This window comes from Myotis nattereri (genome assembly GCF_964212035.1).
Source record: "Myotis nattereri genome assembly, chromosome: 18".
Classification (NCBI taxonomy): Eukaryota; Metazoa; Chordata; class Mammalia; order Chiroptera; family Vespertilionidae; genus Myotis; species Myotis nattereri.
In genome coordinates, this window is record NC_138093.1 from 513,642 (window position 1) to 538,208 (window position 24,567).

At 51.4% G+C, this 24,567-nt stretch overlaps 9 protein-coding genes across 9 annotated transcripts; 4 read left to right on the plus strand and 5 right to left on the minus strand.

Moving 5' to 3' along the window:
* Positions 1–524: 524 nt before the first annotated feature.
* LOC308534436 (histone H1.3-like) lies at positions 525–1,244 on the plus strand (the record flags this gene model as incomplete). Its single annotated transcript, XM_081112938.1, has 1 exon — positions 525–1,244. The coding sequence occupies one exon, from the start codon at positions 525–527 to the stop codon at positions 1,191–1,193; it is 669 nt and encodes a 222-aa protein (XP_080969064.1). The 3' UTR covers positions 1,194–1,244.
* A 2,408-nt stretch (positions 1,245–3,652) lies between these two features.
* On the minus strand, positions 3,653–4,908 carry LOC308534517 (histone H3.1). Its single transcript, XM_081113035.1, has one exon. It carries the CDS (start codon positions 4,680–4,682, stop codon positions 4,272–4,274), a length of 411 nt encoding a protein of 136 aa, XP_080969161.1. The 5' UTR covers positions 4,683–4,908; the 3' UTR covers positions 3,653–4,271.
* A 3,845-nt stretch (positions 4,909–8,753) lies between these two features.
* Positions 8,754–9,065, minus strand: LOC308534570 (histone H4; the record flags this gene model as incomplete). The annotated part of the gene is made up of 1 exon (XM_081113109.1): positions 8,754–9,065. One exon carries the CDS (start codon positions 9,063–9,065, stop codon positions 8,754–8,756), a length of 312 nt encoding a protein of 103 aa, XP_080969235.1.
* A 5,195-nt stretch (positions 9,066–14,260) lies between these two features.
* LOC308534595 (histone H2A type 1-D) lies at positions 14,261–14,653 on the minus strand (the record flags this gene model as incomplete). The annotated part of the gene is made up of 1 exon (XM_081113139.1): positions 14,261–14,653. The coding sequence occupies one exon, from the start codon at positions 14,651–14,653 to the stop codon at positions 14,261–14,263; it is 393 nt and encodes a 130-aa protein (XP_080969265.1).
* A 334-nt stretch (positions 14,654–14,987) lies between these two features.
* Positions 14,988–15,368, plus strand: LOC308534754 (histone H2B type 1-C/E/F/G/I; the record flags this gene model as incomplete). Its single annotated transcript, XM_081113310.1, has 1 exon — positions 14,988–15,368. The coding sequence occupies one exon, from the start codon at positions 14,988–14,990 to the stop codon at positions 15,366–15,368; it is 381 nt and encodes a 126-aa protein (XP_080969436.1).
* Positions 15,369–19,446: 4,078 nt separating this feature from the next.
* LOC308534771 (histone H2B type 1-C/E/F/G/I) lies at positions 19,447–19,827 on the minus strand (the record flags this gene model as incomplete). Its single annotated transcript, XM_081113331.1, has 1 exon — positions 19,447–19,827. The coding sequence occupies one exon, from the start codon at positions 19,825–19,827 to the stop codon at positions 19,447–19,449; it is 381 nt and encodes a 126-aa protein (XP_080969457.1).
* A 296-nt stretch (positions 19,828–20,123) lies between these two features.
* On the plus strand, positions 20,124–20,516 carry LOC308533721 (histone H2A type 1; the record flags this gene model as incomplete). The annotated part of the gene is made up of 1 exon (XM_081111817.1): positions 20,124–20,516. One exon carries the CDS (start codon positions 20,124–20,126, stop codon positions 20,514–20,516), a length of 393 nt encoding a protein of 130 aa, XP_080967943.1.
* A 1,333-nt stretch (positions 20,517–21,849) lies between these two features.
* LOC308534410 (histone H3.1) lies at positions 21,850–22,260 on the plus strand (the record flags this gene model as incomplete). Its single annotated transcript, XM_081112902.1, has 1 exon — positions 21,850–22,260. The coding sequence occupies one exon, from the start codon at positions 21,850–21,852 to the stop codon at positions 22,258–22,260; it is 411 nt and encodes a 136-aa protein (XP_080969028.1).
* Positions 22,261–22,760: 500 nt separating this feature from the next.
* Positions 22,761–23,857, minus strand: LOC308534467 (histone H1.4-like). Its single transcript, XM_081112974.1, has one exon. It carries the CDS (start codon positions 23,812–23,814, stop codon positions 23,170–23,172), a length of 645 nt encoding a protein of 214 aa, XP_080969100.1. The 5' UTR covers positions 23,815–23,857; the 3' UTR covers positions 22,761–23,169.
* Positions 23,858–24,567: the final 710 nt, after the last annotated feature.

The window sequence follows — 24,567 nt, forward strand, 5'->3', positions numbered from 1 at the left end:
GCTGTGCTATTGCTCTCGCGAAAAAAACTATTTTCTGGGTCCATTTGAGTACAGATCCGCTCATATACACAAAACTGCAAAGTCAAGAATGTGAAGAACTATGTTCTGGAAGAAATATTTGCAAAGGAGACGGAGAGAAGTAGTATTTTTAAGGAAAAGCGGGAAGTTGTCTCCGTTTGACTGAAGTTTTCAAGAGAGTTGGGGGAATCGGGAAAGTTTCAGGGGGCCGGCGGCGGAGCAGGGCGCGCCGGAGAAGGCAGGAAGGAAGCCTGAAGGCTCCCGGACCCGTTTCCCCCAAATCCCTCATGATTTCGTGCACAGATTTCTTATATTTTTCTCCTTTTTTAAGGGGAAAGAAACACAGCAGCCCGGCTGAGCGGAGGAGCGGGCTAGGCTGCACGGCGCACGGAGCCGCCAGCCAATCACCACCCAGCGCCTCGCTATATAAACCCCCGCCGCCCGCGCCGGGCCACGCTCCTCTGACGGTTCAAGTCTCCTGTGGTCTTTCCGGGCGAAACTGAAACATGTCGGAGACGGCTCCCCTGGCTCCTGCCGCTCCCGCTCCCGCGGAGAAAACGCCGGTGAAGAAGAAGGCGAAGAAGACGGGCGCAGCCGCCGCCAAGCGCAAGGCGTCCGGGCCGCCCGTGTCCGAGCTCATCACCAAGGCGGTCGCCGCCTCCAAGGAGCGCAGCGGCGTGTCGCTGGCCGCGCTCAAGAAGGCGCTGGCGGCCGCGGGCTACGACGTGGACAAGAACAACAGCCGCATCAAGCTGGGCCTCAAGAGCCTGGTGAGCAAGGGCACGCTGCTGCAGACCAAGGGCACCGGCGCCTCGGGCTCCTTCAAGCTCAACAAGAAGGCGGCCTCCGGGGAGGCCAAGCCCAAGGCCAAGAAGGCGGGCGCGGCCAAGCCCAGGAAGCCCGCGGGCGCGGCCAAGAAGCCCAAGAAGGCCGCGGGCTCGGCCACCCCCAAGAAGAGCGCCAAGAAGACCCCGAAAAAGCCCAAGAAGCCGGCGGCGGCGGCGGCGGGCGCCAAGAAAGCAGCCAAGAGCCCCAAGAAGGTGAAGGCCGCCAAGCCCAAGAAGCCGGCCAAGAGCGCGGCCAAGGCCAAAGCCGCCAAGCCCAAGGCCCCCAAGCCGAAAGCTGCCAAGCCCAAGGCTACGAAGGCCAAGAAAGCGGCGCCTAAGAAGAAGTGAAGCTACTGCGGCAGGTCCTGCTTTGAAAATCTCAAAAGGCTCTTTTCAGAGCCACCCACTAATTTCAGGAAAAAGAGCTGAGCTGGCTGCATTTGGTTGTGTTTTCCTTTAAGTGAATGATGCCCTTACCCTGGGGAGGGTAGGTGGGGTCGGTGGTGGTGGTGGTGGGAGACGGGTGAGCGCTGTTGGGTTCCCAGGAACAATCATAGTCGCTTCCGGGAAATCGGGGCTCTGGGTAGAGCCGTTGGCATCCGCTGCCCGGGACAGTGGTCTCACCTGTTCACTTGCCCTTGACCGCGTGGCTCTCGGCCTTGGGCTGCAGCACAGCCTGGATAGTGGGCAGGACACGCTCTGCCCCCTAGCTTGTGAGCTCCTGGTCGTTGCGGCCCGCCAGCTGTAGGGGGCGCCTGGGAGTCTTGCCGCCCTGCTTCCCGCGCCCAGACTCGTTAGAAGGGGAAAGTAGTTATTGCAACAAGCCGATCCGCGGAAAGGGTTATTCAAGTTTCTGTGTTTTTCCTAAACTTTCCTTCCGCAGTGGTTTGCAGAGGTTATTGAGAGCTAATCGGAACGTCCCCGTGCACTCACGCGCATGGGCTCCAGAGAAAGTACCCATTAGAGAGATTGCGATGTTAAGTCTTGTATAGTCTGTGAGGCAGTTGAAACCCTTGCTTTTTTCCCTCTTGAGGGCAGTGGAGTTCTTTTGGGGGAAGGGTATCCACTGTTATTCTGCCCATGATTGAGCTGCCACCCTGAGGCTGAGGGACTGAACGTGGAAGTCGCCCTCCTCTGGGGGGTTGTAAGTGGCCCCCTTAGCCCGATTTCTTCCCCGCAGATGGTGGCGAGGACCTAGGGAGCCGTAGTCTCCTGCTGAGCAGGCAAGGAATTGGAGGGTAAAGAAAACAAGAACGTCCTGGAAGGCAGGGCAGTGTGGCTGGCAGAGAACTGGATTGGGCGTGGCCAGGGCACACAATATGGGCACTTGTCTCACCATTTCCACTTCATGTCTGGGACTGAGCTTTTATTATTATTAATCACTTATTTCAGGGAAGTTCACTTAATTTTACTGGCAAATCTGACAAAATCTTCAGTTCTACAGAACATTTGGGGGTGTGAACCTGGGTAGGGGAAACATTTTTCAGGGACTCTCAATGCAATTCAGCATTTCTTTCAATTATGTGTGTAGGCAACCAATCACCGTGGATTTTGCAGTACCTGTGACTTCTTCAGCAGAGCAGCCACTGATGTTTTTGTATCGCTCTGCAGGGATTGCAATTATCTTGGAAATAAAATTTACACTAAATTTTTGAAAATGATATTGGTTACTCCTTGCTGCTCCTTATTTGATGTGTTATTAATGAAACGCATTATTTTACAAGCTCAAATACACTCTGGGTATGTTTTCATGTTGCTTTCTTATCCTGTATGCATCAAGTACTTAACCAACATCCTTTTGAAAACAACATCCATCGCGTCTAAAGAACAAAAGGAGTCTTGTATCCCTAAGCCCATTTCCAGGGGGCACAGTATCTTGGTGGAATGTCTCTTCACCTTATACTTTGTTTATAACACCCCCTACTGGATTACAATTTAATTTTTACTATCTTATTTTTTTTTTAAAGTATGTAGCCTGTAGCAGGTGTTTTCTAACCAGTTCAAAATGTTCCCAGTGACAGCTGCATCTCATAATTTCTTCCTACTTTCCACTTGAGAAAGAATACCTGGGAAAATGGGAGAATGTGAGGTTGTTACTCAAAAGAATCTGCTTGAAAAGAGACCACATGGAGTAGGGAATACGGGAAAACAGCTGTGAGGTCTTTAATAACCAGCATGAGAGAGTCAGGCTTTTAATGAAGAGGGAGGAGGAATAAGAATTATGGGGGGAAGTAGTCATTCACTGAGTGGTCGAAGTGACCATACCACCGCTGAAATCCCTTACAGTTTACAAAGCACGTCTCCGGCTGCCTCACTAGGAAGCATTTGCATTAGGCCTGATTGAAGTGCTTGTTTTACAGGTAAGAAAACTGTGGTTTAGAAACATGAGCTGAGCAGAATCACCCTCCTGGCGCTGGACCAGAAAGTCCCACACGGGTTAAGATTATGTATGTTTCTGGGAGGGGTTGAGACTACAGTTAGGCCAAGTATTAAATCTGGGTTGGTGTCTGGGGCTTTTAGCACAGTGATGCCATTTGGGGTCGTCGGTGTTTGTCCATTACCATCTACACTTATGACATACCAAGCACGCTGACCTAGACACCATGGACTATTAACAGCCAAGAACCCATCAGGAAATTTGAGATTACAAATATCAAGTTTTGAAATGCAGTTTACTTTTGAGGTAGAGGCAATACTTACAAATGAATGTATCGACATAGAACAAACCTCAGCCAAAGGGATCTGCCACCACCAGGATGGCCGGAACAAAGCCAACCCTCCCTGTTTGTATGAAAAGCAAACACTGATTTGTTGGTTTCAAATAAAGTCCATTGACCCAATCCTGAATGGTGACATCCTACACAATCACCAGGCAATGGACTTGGACAAAATACTCTCATCTAGACTGCAGTGCAAGCCTCATTCACTCCCCACCGGTTTCACTTGCGCTCCCGTGGGCACGTGCGCTCGCAGACAGCCCCCGGCCGTATTCTCCCACGTACATGCTGCTTCACTGGCTGAGGACATGCAGTAAGGGCGAGCTACTCAACTTCATCGGGTGCAATTCTGCAGTGAGTATGCGCTAATTTGCGCAACAAGCCCTTAACTCCTTAATAGACCTTCAGTTATAATTTCAGGACTCACTTGGTGCAATAGCAGTGCCCAGCTCTGTCAGTGACAGCAGAGCCACGCACCCTGCCGGAAAATGCAGCGCAAGCCGCCTCAGCGACAGCGGGCGAGTCCTCGGGTGGGGCAGAGTGGGGCGGCCACAGCACCACTTCCACGCAGCTGCCCCCACTACGACCCGGCCCGCTACAGCGCTGTTCGGGGACAGACGTCTCTCCTTGGCTTACAGCTCTTCCATTGAGCGGTGGGCGGCTCTGAAAAGAGCCTTTGGGTTTTGGCGCCAAGTGGGTGGGACGGAGCTCACGCCCTCTCGCCGCGGATGCGGCGCGCGAGCTGGATGTCCTTGGGCATGATGGTGACGCGCTTGGCGTGGATGGCGCACAGGTTGGTGTCCTCGAAGAGCCCCACCAGGTAGGCCTCGCACGCCTCCTGCAGCGCCATGACGGCCGAGCTCTGGAAGCGCAGGTCGGTCTTGAAGTCCTGCGCGATCTCGCGCACCAGGCGCTGGAAGGGCAGCTTGCGGATCAGCAGCTCCGTGGACTTCTGGTAGCGGCGGATCTCGCGCAGGGCCACGGTGCCGGGCCGGTAGCGGTGCGGCTTCTTCACGCCGCCCGTGGCCGGCGCGCTCTTGCGGGCGGCCTTGGTGGCCAGCTGCTTGCGGGGCGCCTTCCCGCCCGTCGACTTGCGCGCCGTCTGCTTGGTGCGAGCCATAACTGAGGAGCGGAGTCGGTGGGCTGAAGTGGGCGTCCGGACGCTGTATTTATACGTGAGCAGAATCGCTCTGATTGGTTAATTTCAGGACGTGATCCCGCCGTATTAGGGTGGGATTTCCGTTACCTGCGAGTCTCTGATTGGTCAATTTGAAGGCCGTCTTCCCCGCCCCTGAAAATTATTTTCTTAGTTATCAGTTTCATCAGTGATGTTCCCACGTTTACAAAGTCTGACCCAGAGACATTTATTATTATTGAGATTTTCTCCTGTTTGGAAAACAATGTGTTTGAAAGAGAAAGAGCTTAATTTTTGTTGAAACACCGGCATTTTGTGCGGTTAACCGGTTTTCTTCCCGCTCCTGTTACTCGCCCCGCCCCGCCCGGCCCCGCCCCGCCCCCCTGTTAAATCCATTGTCTGAGCCTCTCCCGGGATCGATTTCACTGTATTTTCGGTAAATTCCCAGTTCTCTGTAGCAGGTGCTTGTAGGATATACTGGGAAGACGTGCAGAATGCGGTATCATTCAGGGTTCATGCAAAGTTCCCATTTCCTGGCATCCCTGGCGCTTTACTTTCAAGTTCGACTTCAAATGGTCATTTGACTCCACCGTTAGGTTTGGATGCATTACAATGTCAGCTGGGCTGTATAAGCAGGAACGGATGAAAAAGCATTAAAAAAAATAAAGGAAAGAAGGAAGGAAGGAAGCATTTCCAATGCGGAACCTTGGAATAGATGGCAGCAGTATTTTGTGTGACTGGCTTATTTCCTTCCAGTTTCATCCATGTTGTAGCAGATGTCAGGTTTCAAGAAGGCGACTTTTGAGTTAATCCCTGAAGTAGTGACGGAGCTAGAGCAAGGCCCGGAGGCAGGGAGGGAGCTGGTGTTAGACAAAAAGACCATTGCAGCTGGGAGGTGGGAATGGGGCGGGGAGTAAGAGCACGAAGGCCAATTTTGTAGCATGTTCGGGTTTTGGCTTTGTTAAAGGAAAGTAAGCAAAATAAAAGTTATTTATTTTGAAGAAGAAAAAATAAATAGATGGCAGCGACCCAGGGTCTTCATTGCACATTTACTCAAAATGTTCCTGGCGGGAGAGACAGGGGCGTCCTGTACAATTTGAGGCAAACCCCGTGAAGCTGTGCTCAGGGCTGCACTCGGCTACATGGCAGGGTTTCCTGCCATGGCTTCCACTGATTTTCAAAATTAAAAATGGTTCTATCATAAAAATATTTTTTTTAAGAAATTGATTTTATTTATAGGATTCCCTGAAAGTGTTTGTTTCATCCAATAGAAAGGGAGGTTAGGAATACCTAATATATATTCTATTCATACTTTGGCCAGTTTGGGTCCAATCAGAGTTTATTTATTTATTTTTTCCAATCAGAGTTTAGATTTGTGAGTCTTTGCATATGGGTACCGTAAGTACCCGGGTTTTCCCTTTGTTCTGTTTCCGTTAGCCTCCCACATTTCTTGCCCTTATAATTCCATGCCATGCCTGAGCCAGCAAAATCCACGCCCGCCCCCGAAAATGGCCCCAAGAAGGCAGTGACCAAGGCGCAGAAGAAGGACGGCAAGAAGCGCAAGCGCAGCCGCAAGGAGAGCCACTCGGTGTACGTGCACAAGGTGCTCAAGCAGGTGCACCCCGACACCAGCATCACTGAGTGAAATAAATAGAATTTCATTACCATTTCAAGGACTTTGCTGTGTTAAGAGTAACTGCCTTTAAAGGCTTTTTAAATAAATATAAATTTAATCATTTTAGTGAATTTAAAGAGTTGTGCAACCATTACCACATTACAATTTTACTTTATTTATTTATTTTTAAAAATATATTTTATTGATTTCAGACAGGAAGGGAGAGAGAGAGGTAGAAATATCAATGATGAGAGAGCATTATTGATCCGCTGCCTCCTGCACGCCCCCCACCTGGGTTGGAGCTTAAAACCCAGGCACGTGCCCTTGACCTGAACTGGACCGGGACCCTTCAGTCCACAGGCTGAAGCTCTATTCACTGAGCAAAACTGGCAATGGCAGCTTGTAAATAATATATTTGCTTTCAACTTATAATCCTCACAGTTCAAGGCCAGTGTATTTTTTTTTTATTTAGATAAAAAGCAGATATAGAGAGAAAAAAAGCAGATAGCCCCGTTGTATTTTAAAACCATGAAATGTGGCCGCCAGTGGCAGAGTGAGCTGTGTGGTGTACATACCCAGGCACATGAAGACTCCCGGCAGGTGGCGGGAGGTGAGGCAGGGAGGTTAAGTCTCTCCTTGGTCTTGGACGAGGGCGTTTGGCGTTGTCAGTCATTGTAGCCCCAGAGGGTTTTTAAACCCTTGTCCCTGGCCCCGCTCTCCGTGCCTGTACCTCAGAGCTCAGAGCTTCTGCGAAGAGGGGGGTGAGCTCACTGGAAGTGGCTAATTCAGAAACAACGATTTCCATCTGCAGGGACATGCACAGCGGCCTCTGACACGGGTTCTTCCTCCTATTCTTTCAGTGCCGGGCAGGTTATAGCCTCAATGCGTTAGTTTCAGCTGGAGTCTCTCCTCCTTCTTGAGTTCTACTTTTCACCTGGTAACTGTCCTCCAAGATTTCTAGGGGGAATGGGCACAGTTCCTTGCCTGGCTTCATCTACACTGACAAGGAGAATGCAGAGCTGCAACCCCGATGGGCAGAGGAGCAAGTGAGGGCCAGGTCGGGACGGCAGTCATTTGACCTCGTCCTCAGCGCCTGTCCCTTCAGGATATACTGACCTCATGACACAGGCCAGATGCTGCTTTCAGCATTGGGGGTGCATCAGCAAGCAGATTAGATAGAATGTGGGAGTGAGGGTGCAGACTTCCTACGTGGAGAGGAGGGTGGCGGCTCCAACAACCGGTAAACTAGCTTTTAAAAAAATATTTTTATTGCTTTCAGAGAGGAAGAAAGATAGAAACATCAGTGATGAAAGAATCACGGATCGGCTGCCTCCTGCACGCCCCACACTGGGGATGGTGCCGGCAACCCGGGCCTGTGCACTGACTGGGAATCCAACTGTAACTTCCTGGTTCATAGGTCGATGCTCAACCGGAGCCACGCGGGCCGGGCTCCAGTTCCTTCTAATGAGGATTTGCTGTAACAAGCCACAGGCACAATGCGTGATTAAACTCTGGGATCCATCGGTTTCAGGACCCATACATTCCTAGTCTAAGCCCCTCGCCTGACCTCGCGCATCTCACACCCGCTGCCGAGCCGGCCTTTGCTCCAGGGCCAGGGGGAGCCCTCGGCCCTGGCCGGGAGGCAGGTGGTTTCCTAGGCAGCCATCAGCACTTCTCTCCAGCAGGCAGGTCACTAAAGGGACTTTTCTTCCCTTTATCAGTCTGAGGACATACCTTAAAAGCTTTTTATAATCCTATTGTGGAGTTTGAATTATTCATAATAATAACAATAATAATAAAAGCAAAACCCTCTCAGAACTTGCAGCAGGCCGGCTTCCGAGCTGAACGGCGGAGGGAGGGGAGAGCAGGGGCCGCAGGGCAGAGGCTGTGACCCGGGCGGGAGCCCCTCCTTCCCAAACGCCAGGTGAGGCCTCGGGCTGAGAGTGAGACACCGAGTTAGAGCCCCGCCGCCTGGTCCAGTGGATGGTGACTCACACTCTGCTCCGCCCGGGGCTTGGGGAGGGCCGCCTGCAAGTGAACGGAAAGGACCAGGCCCAGCGCCTTTTAAATCCAGCACCGCGGGGCTCAGGGAGGGGCCGCTCCAGGCCTGGGAGGAGGCGGGAGCGGGAGCGGGGTGAGGCCAAAGTGTGCGGATGCTCCGGCTGGAAACTCATATTGTAATAAACCCTGCTTCCCCTTTCACCTTCTCTCCCGCCGCCCCGATTTGCTGCCTCATTCCGGCCTGTACCCCAGTTCCTCCCGATGGGCCGAGGAACCTCCATTGGTCCTGAAACTCCTGCTAAAGGTTAAGGCCCCGCCGCCATCAAACACGAGGAACCGTGTCCACAGAAAAACGAGCACGACAGTGCGCGCAGCTCTTCCGAGAGGGGGTGGGCGGCCCTGAAAAGGGCCTTTGGGGGGAGCCGGGGCGGGGGGCGGGCTCAGCCGCCGAAGCCGTAGAGGGTGCGGCCCTGGCGCTTGAGCGCGTAGACCACGTCCATGGCCGTGACCGTCTTGCGCTTGGCGTGCTCCGTGTAGGTGACGGCGTCGCGGATCACGTTCTCCAGGAAGACCTTGAGCACCCCGCGCGTCTCCTCGTAGATGAGCCCGGAGATGCGCTTGACGCCGCCGCGCCGCGCCAGGCGCCGGATGGCGGGCTTGGTGATGCCCTGGATGTTGTCGCGCAGCACCTTGCGGTGGCGCTTGGCGCCGCCCTTGCCCAGGCCCTTCCCGCCTTTGCCGCGACCGGACATGGTGACCACGGAGAAATGGCGAAGCGGCAGCCGAAACCCTATTTATAACCCGGCCGGAGAGGGTGGGCGGGGCCTGGGGTCCGTCTCCGCCCAGCTCGTCCGCGTCTTAGGGCGGGGCCGGCGGAGACAAAGGCGGCTCCGTGCGCCCTGCTCCTTCCCGATCCATTGCCAAGGCCCCGCGGAGGGACCTTTTAAAAATGCTGTTGTGCATCCACATCCCGAGGTGATTGTACCTACGTCAGACTAGCGTGTCTTTCCGGTTTAAATTATTGGGGTCTTACTCCCCGCGGAGCAGGCAGAGGCCATGATGGCACATGGGCTGGTGCTTTAAACGCCGACCTAATGGGAGAAGTCCGGGCTCCTCTCTCCCAAGAGGCGTCTTTGCACACTTTACCGGAGGGTCACGTGGCGATGTCGGCACGTAGCTGCAGGGATGCAGGAAAGAGCTGGAGCGACCTGGGGTGCTTGTCCTTGGGGGCCTGGACCCCACTGCGTGGGCCTCAACACCCCCTGCACCCCCCTTCTGAGGTCCGGGACCCCGGTTCTCTCATCTTGACTTTCGTTTCATTTTTGGAATGGAAATGTTGGTGCTTGGCATCCGAAAGTAACTTTTTGGTCAAGTATTGAACGGTCAGCGAGGAGGAATAAAGGGTTCTCTGAAAGGTAACCGCGGGTAATCATATCGTCAGTTCTAACTGGGCAGGCCTCGGCGGCAGGACACGCGCCAGCCGCAAAGCTCCTTCAGTGAGAGGTTGTCTTTGCCGGAAGCCCGCCCTGTGCATTATTGTTCTTTGCACCTGGGTCACCCCACCTTTGACCTGCCCAAACCAACCCCTTTTCTTTTCCAGGCCCCTGGAGGTTTAACCGCCTACCCTCCAGGGAGCACATAATCTTTTTAATAGTTTGGATACAGGCCTTGTTTCCTCCAATCTTTTTAAAGAAATTTTCTATTGATTTCAGAGAGGAAAGGGTAGGGAGAGAGAAACATTAATCTGATCTTCATGTTATCTTCCTCCCATCTCCTCCTCAATGGTGAATGCATAGAAAACACAAACCTGTTCCTCCGAGAGCATTTGAGAACTTGCCTCCCAGCTTATGTCCTGGTGTACAGTTCTCCACAGGTTTGGCAATTTCTTAGGCGGACAACTGCAATTTCCTAAGTAAAGTGATCTTCACGCCCCCGGGGTTTATTCTCCCCAGCGACCTTGAACCTTTTAATCTGGTATTTGGCAATCTGGTCCTACATTCCTTTGCTTTCATCATGTCCGTATCTCTATATCAAAAACAAGTGTTCGATTTCTGTCGTCAATGCTAAATTTACATGGTAACATTTAAATGTATATACAGAGTGGTGCAAAAGTAGGTTTACAGTTGTGGGTACGCAGAACACGAGTTTATTCTTGTATTATTATTATTTATTAGTGATTGTATTCTCATTCATATGAGCAACTGTAAGCCTCCTTCTGCCCCACCCCGTGTTTCCCAGACTTAACCATCAGTCTCCATCACACTTCCATCCCCCACACACAGTTCCCCCTCGGACCACAGTTTCTGGAAAAGTATTCAGAACCACCTTTGAGCATTTGAAATGTGGCTGAAGGTGAGGAACTGAAATTTCAATTTTATGTAATTTTATTTGCTGTTTTCAATTTAAAAGCAGATGCTGCACTGAGTTATTGAAACTGTTGAGCTACATTTGAACCACTTGGGCAAGTGAAATTAATTTTCTCGGCAGGACAATTTGGGGAATGTAAATGTATATCAAGTATTTCGAGAAAAAAATGATATCAGATTGCATAAAGCATGCACCCAGTTTGGAAGATGTAGGCTGAAAAGAAGGAATGAAAAATATTACAATAATAAGGGTTACGTTTTGAAATAAGAGTGTTTTGGGTATTTCGGGTTAAATAAATCATGGGGACAAAGGCAGTCGGGTAACTGAGGCTTGTCTGCCACCCTTAGCTCAGGAGTGGAATAGGGGCCATGGCTTCAGGGCAGAGGGAGGGCACGTCACCAGGAGGAGCAGGTGTGGGTCATCGGTTGTCTCCTGCCCTTGGTCACTCGGATGAAGTTATCTGCTGCAGTAGATCGCTTTCCGGGACAGGCCCCTGTTTATATTCTTTCAGGTAGGTGAGGAAGAGGCACATGGTTTTAGTGCTTCTGCTGGGAGTTGACTGACTGTAGCTCACAATAATCCATGTGTCAAAGTGGCTAATTTTGAGGTGGCATATTCTGCAAGTAAGGATGGATACTAGAAAGATGCTGACCTTAGAATTCTTCAGGGGCAGGATATCAGGAGTTGAAAGCTACTTGCAATCAACGTGGCTAACCTTTCTGTTCCAAATGGGTGTGTTTTTTGAGAGTAAGCATCCACACCTGATTACTAAAGCAATTATTGTCTAGGAGACCTTAAGCTTCTGTACAAGAGACTTTGCATTCCAGGAGTGCAAAAAAGAAGACAAGCAACCATTCAGTGGAAGTAAAAAAGCATGTCCATGAAAAAATGTATTGTTTCTGGAATTTAGGTAAAGACCAAGAGAAACGGAGATAAGAAAGTCAGGTTTCACCCTAGCTGGGTTGGCTCGGTGGATAGATCCTGGGCCTGAGGACTGAAAAGTCACAGGTTAATTCCGGTCTGTGGCGAGCCGGCTCGGCCATGGCATACTCAGCCCCAGGGAGCCTTATGTGCCACGGCACTCGGCCGGGGCCAGTGAGCCCGAGTGGGGGTGATGAAGGATGGAGAAAAGACAAGAGAATGAGCTGGGTCTGGGTGGGACGCTGCTCCCGGATGGAGACAGCGGCATGGACTACAAGACGTGTCTTTATCTTAAAGCCAGATTCCACCAGGCAAAGTAAGGGCGTGATCAAGATGTTTACAACATTCTCGTGGGTTTCGATTCTACTCAATTACACACACCTGAACTCTATCAAGCCCACATCACTCAGACACATGGGGCCACGTGTTAGAAACCATAGGTTCAAGCTCACAACTACAGCTGTTGGCTATAATTGTGCTGGGAGGGCTCTGCCCTCCAAGCTGAGACTTGCACGTGGCCATGAGAGGACTGTGCCCTCTTATGAGTCTGAGGCTTGAACCTGTCCAAACACTGTAGCCACTTTCCACAGCAGTCAAGGGCACATGCCAGGGTTGAGGGCGTGGTCCTCAGTAGGGGTCATGCAGGAGGCAGCTGATCAATAATTCTCTCTCATCATTGATGTTTCCCTCTCTCCCTTCCTCTCTGAAATCAATAAAAATATATTTAAAAAAAGAAAATCAGGTTTCACTGAGGGGATAAGAACACATATGTAATACCTTAATCAATAGAAAAAAATTAAAAAAAAAGAAAATCAGGTTTACTAGTATTAACATGTATAGTTCATATACCAGGTATACCTGGGAGAGACCCAGGAAAGATTAATTCATAGACGTGGCTTAGAGCTCCCGTTTATAAGCATCTTCAACAAAGTACAGTCTTTTTATTTTTTTATTTTTATTTTTTTTTTACAGAAAGAACAGGAGAAAGGATGCAGCTTTAGGCTTCTAAGGATGGCAAACTGGGGAGGTGAAATATATGTAAGGAAAGCAAGAGTCAGCTTCGTTTGCAGGTTCCTCTTGTGCCCGTGGGCTGTCACCAGTCACTAAGGACCCAGTGGTCACCACAATGTCTGTCCTGACTTTAGGCAGGAAAAGGGGATGGAAGAGACAGCTCATCTGGCACCTGATGCTTCGGCTCAAAATCACTCTTGTGTCCCAGAGGCTACTGTGGGGTGACTACTCTGGTGTCCTTCACTTCCCTGTGTACAGTCCTGACAGTCTCCTTTTGAACTAGGTTTTCTCCCCGATGGTTCCCTTACCAATTAATTCTCCGTAGGAAACATTTACTCTGCTTTTGAGGTGTGGTGTATGGTTTTGGATTTTGCATGTTGGTAGCTGTCATAAGCTCAGTGCACAAAGACCAGTTTGTCTCTGTGACATAAACCAGGCCTCCATGTGCTGTAGAGGCCGCCACAGCAAAGCCAGAGAGGCTTGCTGACAACTCCTCTCGTTTGATTTCCCTGCGCTCGGACCCCGAGGATTGCAAGTCTGTTCCTTTCTTGCTACAGGAGGGTGTACGGCTGCACACCACTTCGGTGAGTTCGCAGTTAGCCTGTCAGTTTAGGGGTCACAACAGGCTGAGCCGTGAGTTACAGAGACCAGGACACTGGCCCAGAGCACTGGTGGGGGTTCTGGCTTTATTTGCAGCAACAGGCCAGTCTGGTTCGTAGGCCCCCCGCTGTTCTGGAAGTGGTCTTGTTTGCTTCCTTGAGAAATGTGATCAGCTTCCCACTGAAGGCGGATATAAAATGAAAATGTCTGTTGAGTTTATACTCCACTTCAAAATGAGTGCTTGAAAGCCGGGTTTCGTTCAGTGCTGACTTTACAGGGCTTCATTCATTGTTTTCTGATGAGACAAATGACCAGGGGATGAAAAAATGTTAAGAATGCCCTCACCAGTGAAATTTAAAAAGCCCGCCCTGACGTGTGATTGGCCAGCTACCCCTCCTTTGTTCTATGATTTCTTTTATTCATACTTGAGGCTGACAGTGAGTTTACTGGGAAATGCAGCCTATATACGAGGAATACACAGCAGACATGTCCACAGAACAATTCCTAGCATGTCACAGGCAGTCCTAACTGATGTGCTGGCACCCAATCGCAATTGCCTTCGGTGCAAGGGAACGCCAGAAATTAGTGTTATGAATCTTTCCTAACATCTTTGTACAAAGTGTGACCAATGGCTTAAAAAAAATGAACTAAGCACTTTGTGGCAGGTACAGTAAAACCTTACCAAGCGGCTGTGAGCAAAATGTAGATTTAGACACGTCTCCTGGCCTGAAAGACTTCACCTTCTCAGGAAAAGTGGGCAGCTCGTCCCCTTCATACTGGGGAATGCAAGAGACCGAAGCCTTTCACTTTTAACCCCAAGCGTGTTGCATTGACCGCCTTTATTATAATATGGAGCACCTACAGGACTTTCCCTTATGGTGACTTGGTTTTTATTGTAACTTTCAAGTGGCTAGGAACTGCTGCAAGCATGATTTCAATTAGCTGCTAAGGTCGGGAAAATGCAAGCCCTTTCAGAGAGAAGGTGGGTGGCTCTGAAAAGAGCCTTTGGTTCAGTTGTTGGCGTTGTTGCCAAAGGAACGCAGGGTCCTCACTTGCCCTTGGCCTTGTGGTGGCTCTCGGTCTTCTTGGGCAGCAGCACGGCCTGGATGTTGGGCAGCACGCCGCCCTGCGCGATGGTCACCTTGCCCAGCAGCTTGTTGAGCTCCTCGTCGTTGCGGATGGCCAGCTGCAGGTGGCGCGGGATGATGCGCGTCTTCTTGTTGTCGCGCGCCGCGTTGCCCGCCAGCTCCAGGATCTCGGCCGTCAGGTACTCCAGCACCGCCGCCAGGTACACGGGCGCGCCCGCCCCGACGCGCTCGGAGTAGTTGCCCTTGCGGAGCAGCCGGTGCACGCGGCCCACGGGGAACTGCAGGCCGGCCCGCGAGGAGCGCGTCTTGGCCTTGGCGCGCGCCTTGCCGCCCTGCTTGCCGCGTCCAGACATGCTGACCAGTAACACCAGGAGAAGAGCCACGGGAAGAGGAAAAGGAGAAATGTCCGGGAGGAAGCAAAAGGACGCAAGTTATAGTCCTGGGTGGGATTGTTAATCGCGAGATGGGATTGGTTCAAAATTATCTCAGTCCCCGCCAACCAATGAGAAAGGTGATTAGATGCAAGTGAATTTACATGAGCGCGTCACCGACACATCATCAAATCAGATCTGGAGATGCTTGAGGACCTCATTTGCATAAATTCTCTATAAAAGAAGACGCTTTAGACCCAGGCGGACATTTTACAGTTTTCCGCTTTGCATTGCAGCTTTTCTCTTTTGCATTAAAATGCCGGAACCAGCCAAGTCCGCGCCCGCCCCGAAGAAGGGCTCCAAGAAGGCGGTGACCAAGGCGCAGAAGAAGGACGGCAAGAAGCGCAAGCGCAGCCGCAAGGAGAGCTACTCGGTGTATGTGTACAAGGTGCTCAAGCAGGTGCACCCCGACACCGGCATCTCGTCCAAGGCCATGGGCATCATGAACTCGTTCGTCAACGACATCTTCGAGCGCATCGCGGGCGAGGCGTCGCGCCTGGCGCATTACAACAAGCGCTCGACCATCACGTCCCGCGAGATCCAGACGGCCGTGCGCCTGCTGCTGCCCGGCGAGCTGGCCAAGCACGCCGTGTCCGAGGGCACCAAGGCCGTCACCAAGTACACCAGCTCCAAGTAGGCGCGCGAGCACGCGGCCTCACTCCTGACCCAAAGGCTCTTTTCAGAGCCACCCACTTTTCAGCATAAGAGTTGTAAGGACTTCACTGGCCACTGACTGCTAAACAGGGTGCCAAACTGGTATTGTTTTGATTATTTTTATAAAAGTGTCTTGATGTCTTGTTCTTGCAACGGGAAGCACACTAGGACTGACGTTTGGTTAAAAATAAGAGGGGTATTAACTGGTTTAGTTGTAGACTTTTAATTTCTTCCATTGGGTACTTTCGCTACGAAGGTGGCTAAAGCACTGACATGCTGTCTCAAGTGCTGTGAATTCCTGTGTCTTACACATCCTTGCATGGAAAGGGAAGAGGATTTAGGTTTGTTAATAATCCTTAGTGGTCAGGGAAAGAGCTTCATCCTAGTTCCAGTGGGTGTGTTTGCTTAAAGCAACATAACTTCCCAAAACAACGTGCAGGATGGTTAATGAGCATGAAAGTTGAAAAGGGTTTCATTGGCTCCAGGTTAGTTCACGAATTCTTTGAAAGTGTTTACAATAGTGCATCTACCTACGTGTTCTTCCCCTGCCCCATCCCCCACCCTGACCAGAAAAGGAACTGACTGTGGCTTTGTTTCTAATTCTAAACGTGCTGTAATGCAGGGTGCCAGGCAGAATGTGCCGCCTGGTGTATCCACCTCCTACGCTTTGGATTCTGTGATGGGTTAGGCTACCTGACAAAGGCCCTGCCGCTGCAGCTGAAACAGGTAGCCACGAATTCCCTGTAATGCTCCAGGTGATCCCAGTGAGGCAATCAGAGTGCTGAACTAGTCAGGTGGCAGCCGGAGGAGGATTTGTCCAGAGACCTGCTTTGGAAATAAAGAGCTCAGGGGGGAGAGAGCCTTCCAAGAGCTGGAATGGGGAGCAAACAGTGTCCTTTGCAGCCCCACAAGGGAACGCAGCCCCCTGACACCCAGGTGCAAATGCTGATCTACACAACTATAAAGTTTTAAGTGTGTATTTCACCATGATTGTGATAATTCATCGACAGACAATAGAAAATGAATGCCCTTACATACATTTACTAAGTATTGCCTAATGTGTTCAGTGATGTCTTTAAGATTATAAATTTATACCTGTAACTATTATAAAAATCAATATAGATGCCTGTAAACTTTATAAATATTTCAGGCTCTCATGATTTTGAAATTGATCTTATTTGAACAGCAGCAACCTGCATTTTCTTTTATATGAGAGTCTACACTGTCTGAAGATAGCAGCAGAAGTCTAATTGTGTGGAGAAGTACTTCATCTACTGCAGTATTATTACTTCTGCTTATACTACTACTTGAAAAAGCTGGTCTTCATTATAGGCAAACTATAGGAGTCATGGTAAAATGTCCATAAATAACTTCCTGAACTGTAAATCTCCCTAAAATATTTAAATGTATTATAATGAGTTCATGTTTTAACACAAGTAGCAGCGAAGTAGATTTTAGGAATATTTTCATTTTATAAGTGTTAGGGTTGCCAAAGGAGGAACGCACGAAACCTGAAGTGGTAAGGAATTATAACTTATGAGGCCATCTGGATAGCAGATGGGCTGAGCCCCCCAGTGGTGCCAGCACCCAGGGATGGGGTAGGGGATTGTCAGAGATTTTAATGGACTCTAGGGCTTTTTCTAGGTGGAGAATTCTCTGGGCGAATTCTCTAGAGGGGAAAGGTAATGGCCTTAGCAAGTGGACTGTGGTGTAAGAGAAAGGGAATGTGGGTTGTGAGTTCACCTAAAGGCCGGTTCCTAGGGGAGGGGTATGGATTCAATGAGTTGATCAGAACTAACAATAAGTAAAACAACCGAGGGTGTGAGAACCCAAGTTCATGGACCTGGCAGAGCTCAAGTTCCAACCCCAGTCTTCTGATGCTGTGGGCTTCCAAAGACGTCCACATAGAATTAAAAACCACGTTTAAAGAGATCTACGGACTTCCTAGCACCTTGGGAAGTACCTTTACATAGGGTTTCTCCTCTCCCCAGCACCCGCTACCTGTTGTCTTGGTGTGTGTGTGTTCCAATTCATCTTTCATGTTTCCTGAGTTGGCCAACAGGGAAGCTTGGCTAGGCTCAGAGGTGGGCCTGCAGCCTGCACTTCCCTCTGGGTCCCGGGGAGCTGAGGGTGATAAGCCCTCCCCAGCAGGCCCCCTCCAGAGCAAGGACCATGTCTTCCAGGGTGACCCACGTGCCTGAGGCTGAGAGGGGCACCCTAAGCATATTCTTTAAAGTGTAAAATAGAACCAACCCTTTATAGCCAGGGCAGCGAGGTGCCCTGGTGTCCGGAAAACAGAAAAGGATGGGTTATTTTTCCAAAGATAATTCAATAAAGGTGACACAGGTTTTGGGAAACTGAGAAGCAAGAGAGAACTGGTGTGCCAAGGACAAGGGAAGGAAGCAGGAGCCAGAGCAGGGCTCAGAGCGCGCACACGTCAGTTATTAAAGTCTAGAAATCTGGAGGGGAGTCCCGGTAGAGATAAGGCTCCAATCTTGGGAGCAGGCGCTTATAAAGCTGATGCTGGAAGCCTGGAACCCAGACTGGGGGTGGGGAGCGGGGAGCAAAGCCAGGAACTGGAACCAGTTGTTGTGATAGAGGGGAGGGCATGCCATAAGAATGGAGCCGCCATTGTCGAATAATTCTCCTCACTAACTATGGTGAGAGGTTCTCTGACAGACCCTGGGACCCTGGAGGCTGGAAAAAGATAAGATGGCGCCATGGGTCCATGACTCATAAAACAGACACATTGGAGAACAGGCCAAGGACAGGACACGCTTGGACTGGGTGGCTGTGCTGGGACCCTGGACCCCTCCGGGAGTGTTTCTCAGGAGCGCTGACCATTCTCTGGGCCCAGGAACAGGCTGAGCTGTTTGTAACATCACCGATTAGACACCTTATCAGGGTGTGAGCTCCTGCAGGCCGGACTGCAGACTCTACCCTCCCGTTTCCCTGCTACACATGCAGCGCACAGCACGTAGCTATCTTCTCCATCGTGTGCATCGTGTGCATCTAACCAGCCAACTGCAGGGGGGGCGGGGGGTCAGAGTAGATTCTTGTGGGTGGCCTGCTGGTCTCCCTGCTGCCGGCAGGATTGGAATAAACGCTCATATGGGATTCAACCCCGTCTCAGCTTAATTGGCAGAAGTAGTGATCGACAGCCCAGATGGATACCTTGGTTCAATGGTTACAGTTGCCCCAGAAGGTGAGACCAGAGCTGACACAGAAGCAAACTAGAGCGCCCCCTTGTAACTACCCCTTGCCAGCCCCGCTAGCTGTGCCTAGAAGCGACTGCAAATGAGCGTGGTGTGCACAACTCCAGCCTGTTTGCCCTAAAAACAGCAAGTCCCGGGAGCACTCGAGGCAGAGGAACAGGCCTACTGTACTGAGTACACGGGGCTCCCATACAGGTCTTCCTAGAACGGACAAAGGCTCAGCAAATTCAGGCGTCATTGTGCTTGGAACAGAAAGTCATGCAATTCTTTCGCTGAGACTGTAAGCGGCTCTGAAAAGAGCCCTGAGTTAGGCGTCCACACCCTTAGATAAAACGCTTAGCAAGGGCTCTAAAGGCCGCGGGCACAGGACGGGGGATGGGGATGGGGAAGTCACTGGAGCCACACAAAGGAAGGCAGGCGCAGAGCCACAGCGACACCTAGAGGACGCTCGTGGAGGCTGCCAGTGAGGCGCTTTCGGGGGACGCTTTACTGAAAACAGACCAGACATTTCAGGGTCGATTTGGAAGCTTTATAAAGCGTCTCCTCCAGCCCACAGTCCCTGCGAAAATGTTAAAAACTGGTGGCAAGTAGCTTGAGGGGATTAGATAGTGAAACATACATGGGTTTCAGTCCACGCTCACATACACTCATGGGAGCCTCGTACTGGACACTATTGCCCAGAGAGGTGGCCCTGCACCCACCACGTGGGGGACTCGGGGATCCCCTCCCGAGTGTCGGCACGAACGCTCAGGACTTGGACTTGCCAGTGCACAGCTCTCTATGGGAAAACGTGGGTGGCTCTGAAAAGAGCCTTTGGGTCAGGAGTGAGGCCGCGTGCTCGCGCGCCTACTTGGAGCTGGTGTACTTGGTGACGGCCTTGGTGCCCTCGGACACGGCGTGCTTGGCCAGCTCGCCGGGCAGCAGCAGGCGCACGGCCGTCTGGATCTCGCGGGACGTGATGGTCGAGCGCTTGTTGTAATGCGCCAGGCGCGACGCCTCGCCCGCGATGCGCTCGAAGATGTCGTTGACGAACGAGTTCATGATGCCCATGGCCTTGGACGAGATGCCGGTGTCGGGGTGCACCTGCTTGAGCACCTTGTACACGTACACCGAGTAGCTCTCCTTGCGGCTGCGCTTGCGCTTCTTGCCGTCCTTCTTCTGCGCCTTGGTCACCGCCTTCTTGGAGCCCTTCTTCGGGGCGGGCGCGGACTTGGCGGGCTCGGGCATGGTCGGGAGCTCAATGGACTGCTTCAGCTAGACTCTAGAGGATGGAGTAGATAGAGGAGAGTTCGACTTATCCGCCTTATATACGAAGTGGTATGCAAATAAGGTGTTAAATTCCTCTGTGCAATTCGTGCGTATTCAGAGTGACGTCATAAGGTCTGCCCAATCAGAATGCCAAATAGAGCTGCAGATTTAGCCAATGATACAACTGCTTTTTCGCGCCCGGACATGTTTATAAAATGTGAGACCGCTGCAGTTTCACTTTGCTGTTTGCTTTTTGTTGACACGTTAAATTCAACATGTCTGGACGCGGAAAGCAAGGAGGGAAGGCGCGCGCCAAGGCCAAGACGCGGTCCTCGCGGGCCGGCCTGCAGTTCCCCGTGGGCCGCGTGCACCGGCTGCTCCGCAAGGGCAACTACGCCGAGCGCGTCGGGGCGGGCGCGCCCGTGTACCTGGCGGCGGTGCTGGAGTACCTGACGGCCGAGATCCTGGAGCTGGCGGGCAACGCGGCGCGCGACAACAAGAAGACGCGCATCATCCCGCGCCACCTGCAGCTGGCCATCCGCAACGACGAGGAGCTCAACAAGCTGCTGGGCAAGGTGACCATCGCGCAGGGCGGCGTGCTGCCCAACATCCAGGCCGTGCTGCTGCCCAAGAAGACCGAGAGCCACCACAAGGCCAAGGGCAAGTGAGGACCCTGCGTTCCTTTGGCAACAACGCCAACAACTAAACCAAAGGCTCTTTTCAGAGCCACCCACCTTCGCACTGAAAGGGCTTGCATTTTTTTTTTTCTTTCCATAAGCAGCTGCTTGAAAATGGTTTTTACCGTGTTTGGTCAGTAGATGTCAGTAAACACCCATACGAGCGAAATTAAACTCTGAAAAGATACATTAAAAGGAAAAGTTATCAGCCAAGTAGAAACAAAGGTGTTTGGTTTCAGGTAATTAAGCTGATCACTTTTGCAATACCTCAAGATTAAGATAAGAAATACATTGTATATAAAGGGGATGTTTGGTCAAAGGTGACTATTTAAATGCAAATATAGTTAATGACCCGCCGCAATAAACCATCTTTTCAGTCTCTTGTTGGGTAGTTTTGCGTTTTAATAGGACAAATCACCTGTAAGTGGGTCTGCAACATTGCTGGGCCTTACCCGTTTGCAATTAGGAAACAATCCTTTATGTGCCCGCAGTCGTGCCCTTTATTTTTCAGGGTTTTTTTATGCTATTTCACCCACCCTCTTCCGCCTCCAGCCTCATGACCTTAGGCAGAACTTAACACAGGCTTCAGCCTTACTGTAAAAAGGCTTAGTAATCTTTGCAACATTCCAAAACTTGAGTATTTTCTAAACATTTTACACAGGCATCAGGTAAAAGTGTCAAACTTAGTGGCATGCTTTCTGTGAGGATGCTGATTAATAGGGAATACACATATTAATGTAGTTACAACAGAAAATAAAATCACTGCAATTAATGGTCTTGTTGCATTTAGGGAAAGTATATGAAAACAACATTTAAAAATTTCCAAGTTGGGGGTGGGGAGAGGGAAAGTCTAAGGTCATATGGGTAAATCAAGAAATTTATATTGAAATCCGTCTTCCTAAACTTGAATGAGGCAAAAACAAGTCAGCCAATCACATTTAGCGCGCGCCTTTTCAAATGGAACACAGGAAAGGCAGTTTAAGCGCCAAAATTTACAATTATTATCAAGCGAACAACATACGTCTGTGATAATTTGTGCGGGGATAAAGCCACAATATTGTGAGAGACGGTACAAAGACGATAGAGGCGAAAAACGGTAGATAGAAAACCCCTTCTGAAAGGATGCTTGGGAGGAAAAAGTTAATTTTCGGTCTTAACCTACCGGAAGTCCCACCTATCCGGAAGTGATCGCCGCTAGCAATAACTTTACTCTGAGGCATGATGGACAGATATCTGGTCCAATCAGAGCGGGACTCGCCTTATATATACCGGTTGAGATCCCACTCTCCCCTTCATCCCCAGCTTCGCCTCTCCTTGCTTTGTAATGGCTCGGACCAAGCAGACGGCGCGCAAGTCGACGGGCGGGAAGGCGCCCCGCAAGCAGCTGGCCACCAAGGCCGCCCGCAAGAGCGCGCCGGCCACGGGCGGCGTGAAGAAGCCGCACCGCTACCGGCCCGGCACCGTGGCCCTGCGCGAGATCCGCCGCTACCAGAAGTCCACGGAGCTGCTGATCCGCAAGCTGCCCTTCCAGCGCCTGGTGCGCGAGATCGCGCAGGACTTCAAGACCGACCTGCGCTTCCAGAGCTCGGCCGTCATGGCGCTGCAGGAGGCGTGCGAGGCCTACCTGGTGGGGCTGTTCGAGGACACCAACCTGTGCGCCATCCACGCCAAGCGCGTCACCATCATGCCCAAGGACATCCAGCTCGCGCGCCGCATCCGCGGGGAGCGGGCGTGAGCTCCGTCCCACCCACTTGCACCAAAACCCAAAGGCTCTTTTCAGAGCCACCCACAACTTCAATTAGAAGTGCTGTAGGCAAAAGGGTGGCACTTAGTCACCTTCAGTGACTCGGCTTAATCTGCGCGCAATTTCAAGGTAATTTGTGTTTGATAATTTCTTTCTACCACATTTGTCAGAAGTACCGAAATCCTGAGTAAATCCTCACTCCTTGGCGCAGCACTTGACAAGCAAACCCGAACGCCTCCGGGCGATTCCCGAGTGTAATTTGCATAATCAGCAATGGGAGAGCTCCTAGTCTCAGGCAATTGGTAAACAATATAGCAAGGAAGTCGCTCAGGGCATAGAGTCAAAGTAGCTTAGTGCACCGTTTTCACCCCATAAGCAACACTGGTGAAATGAGACTTCAACGTGTGTACGAACAGGGTTATAAGCTTTCACTTTAAGGCTCAACGCAGGAAATACAAGTGGGAAAAAAACACGCTGAAACCTGTGGTGGGAAATGAGGCTTTAATTTTCACAATTAACAGCTTTTTTTCTTTTAAGTGCATGCAAGTTTCTGTACTTTTTATTCACAACTTCTCACATGGTATCACCGACTCCTATTCTGCAATAAAGTCTTCTCTGGATGCCTGGCTGGGTCAAGGGCAAATAGTGGAGCCCTGGAAAAGCGAGCGCTGCCCAACCTTAACCCCAAAAGCACTTTAGCGCGCCAAACCCTTCACTGGGCAAGTAAACGTGTACTTACTCTTAACACACAGACCACCAAGCACCAGGCGCAACGTGTATGAACAGCCTCAGGTCCGCCGCCTCCCACCCCGTCCAGGGAATGTGGTGTCACCAGCTCTTTGTCGGATGACGTGGGTGGCTCTGAAAAGAGCCTTTGGATTCACGGAGCCAGTCGGGTGCTCACTTCTTGGGGGCCGCCTTCTTGGGCTTGGCAGCTTTCGGCTTGGGGGCCTTGGGCTTGGCGGCTTTGGCCTTGGCCGCGCTCTTGGCCGGCTTCTTGGGCTTGGCGGCCTTCACCTTCTTGGGGCTCTTGGCTGCTTTCTTGGCGCCCGCCGCCGCCGCCGCCGGCTTCTTGGGCTTTTTCGGGGTCTTCTTGGCGCTCTTCTTGGGGGTGGCCGAGCCCGCGGCCTTCTTGGGCTTCTTGGCCGCGCCCGCGGGCTTCCGGGGCTTGGCCGCGCCCGCCTTCTTGGCCTTGGGCTTGGCCTCCCCGGAGGCCGCCTTCTTGTTGAGCTTGAAGGAGCCCGAGGCGCCGGTGCCCTTGGTCTGCAGCAGCGTGCCCTTGCTCACCAGGCTCTTGAGGCCCAGCTTGATGCGGCTGTTGTTCTTGTCCACGTCGTAGCCCGCGGCCGCCAGCGCCTTCTTGAGCGCGGCCAGCGACACGCCGCTGCGCTCCTTGGAGGCGGCGACCGCCTTGGTGATGAGCTCGGACACGGGCGGCCCGGACGCCTTGCGCTTGGCGGCGCCGCCGGACTTGCGCGCCTTCTTCTTCGCGGGCGCCTTCTCCGCAGAAGGAGCGGGAGGCGCGGTCGGTGCGGTCTCGGACATGGTCGTCGGCGAGGATACCTGGCCGATTAAAAAAAACGAGTCTGCGAGTGGCGCGGCCGGTGCGGAGAGTGTCTATATAAACACACAGCCACGCCGCGCGCTGATTGGCTCCCGGCTCCCTCTTCCGCCCCAGAGCAGCTGGGTCTCAGCTCTGTCTCGGAATTGTGTTTGTTCCATTCTAGGAAAGCCAAAAAATTAAAATTTCCTGTGGAAGAACCACTGCAATTTTACTCTACAATCCACCGGGACAGGTCAAGCTTTGAGGCCGTCATACTGTCGCCTTTCGATTAGCATCATGTCGTTCTCAGCCTTTGTCAAAAGCCCCCGACACTCTCAGAGATTCACAGATCGGAGAGTCCACTTGTTGATTTTCGTTTAAAATATAAAATTTTCCCTGTGTGTCTCCAAGATCTTGCCCCCCAATAATGTTCTATACCTTCTTGGCTTGTCATACACGTCAGCATCTGCTGCATTCTCCTCGAGATTTACCCAGAAAATCGCCTTCCTAGGAGAAGAAATAGCACAGGCTCTCTCAGGATTTCTCTACAAGAGCAGTCCTAAAGGGTGCTTGGGATACCAATGATTTTTCATCAGAAAAGCCTTTGATTTGTCTGAAAAAGCTTTAGCACAGGTTTTGGCGACTATTTTTGGCTGTAAGGAGTCAATATTTATTTAAAGTAAATGGGGGATGTAGTAATCAATGCTTGTCTTTTAGGGCAGTTGGGCCTTTTACAATAGCTGATGGCAGAATAG

Excerpts from the sequence above, each read along its gene's own strand:
- LOC308534467 (XM_081112974.1), bottom strand. The coding sequence starts at position 23,814 with ATGTCCGAGACCGCACCGACCGCGCCTCCCGCTCCTTCTGCGGAGAAG.
- LOC308534517 (XM_081113035.1), bottom strand. The coding sequence starts at position 4,682 with ATGGCTCGCACCAAGCAGACGGCGCGCAAGTCGACGGGCGGGAAGGCG.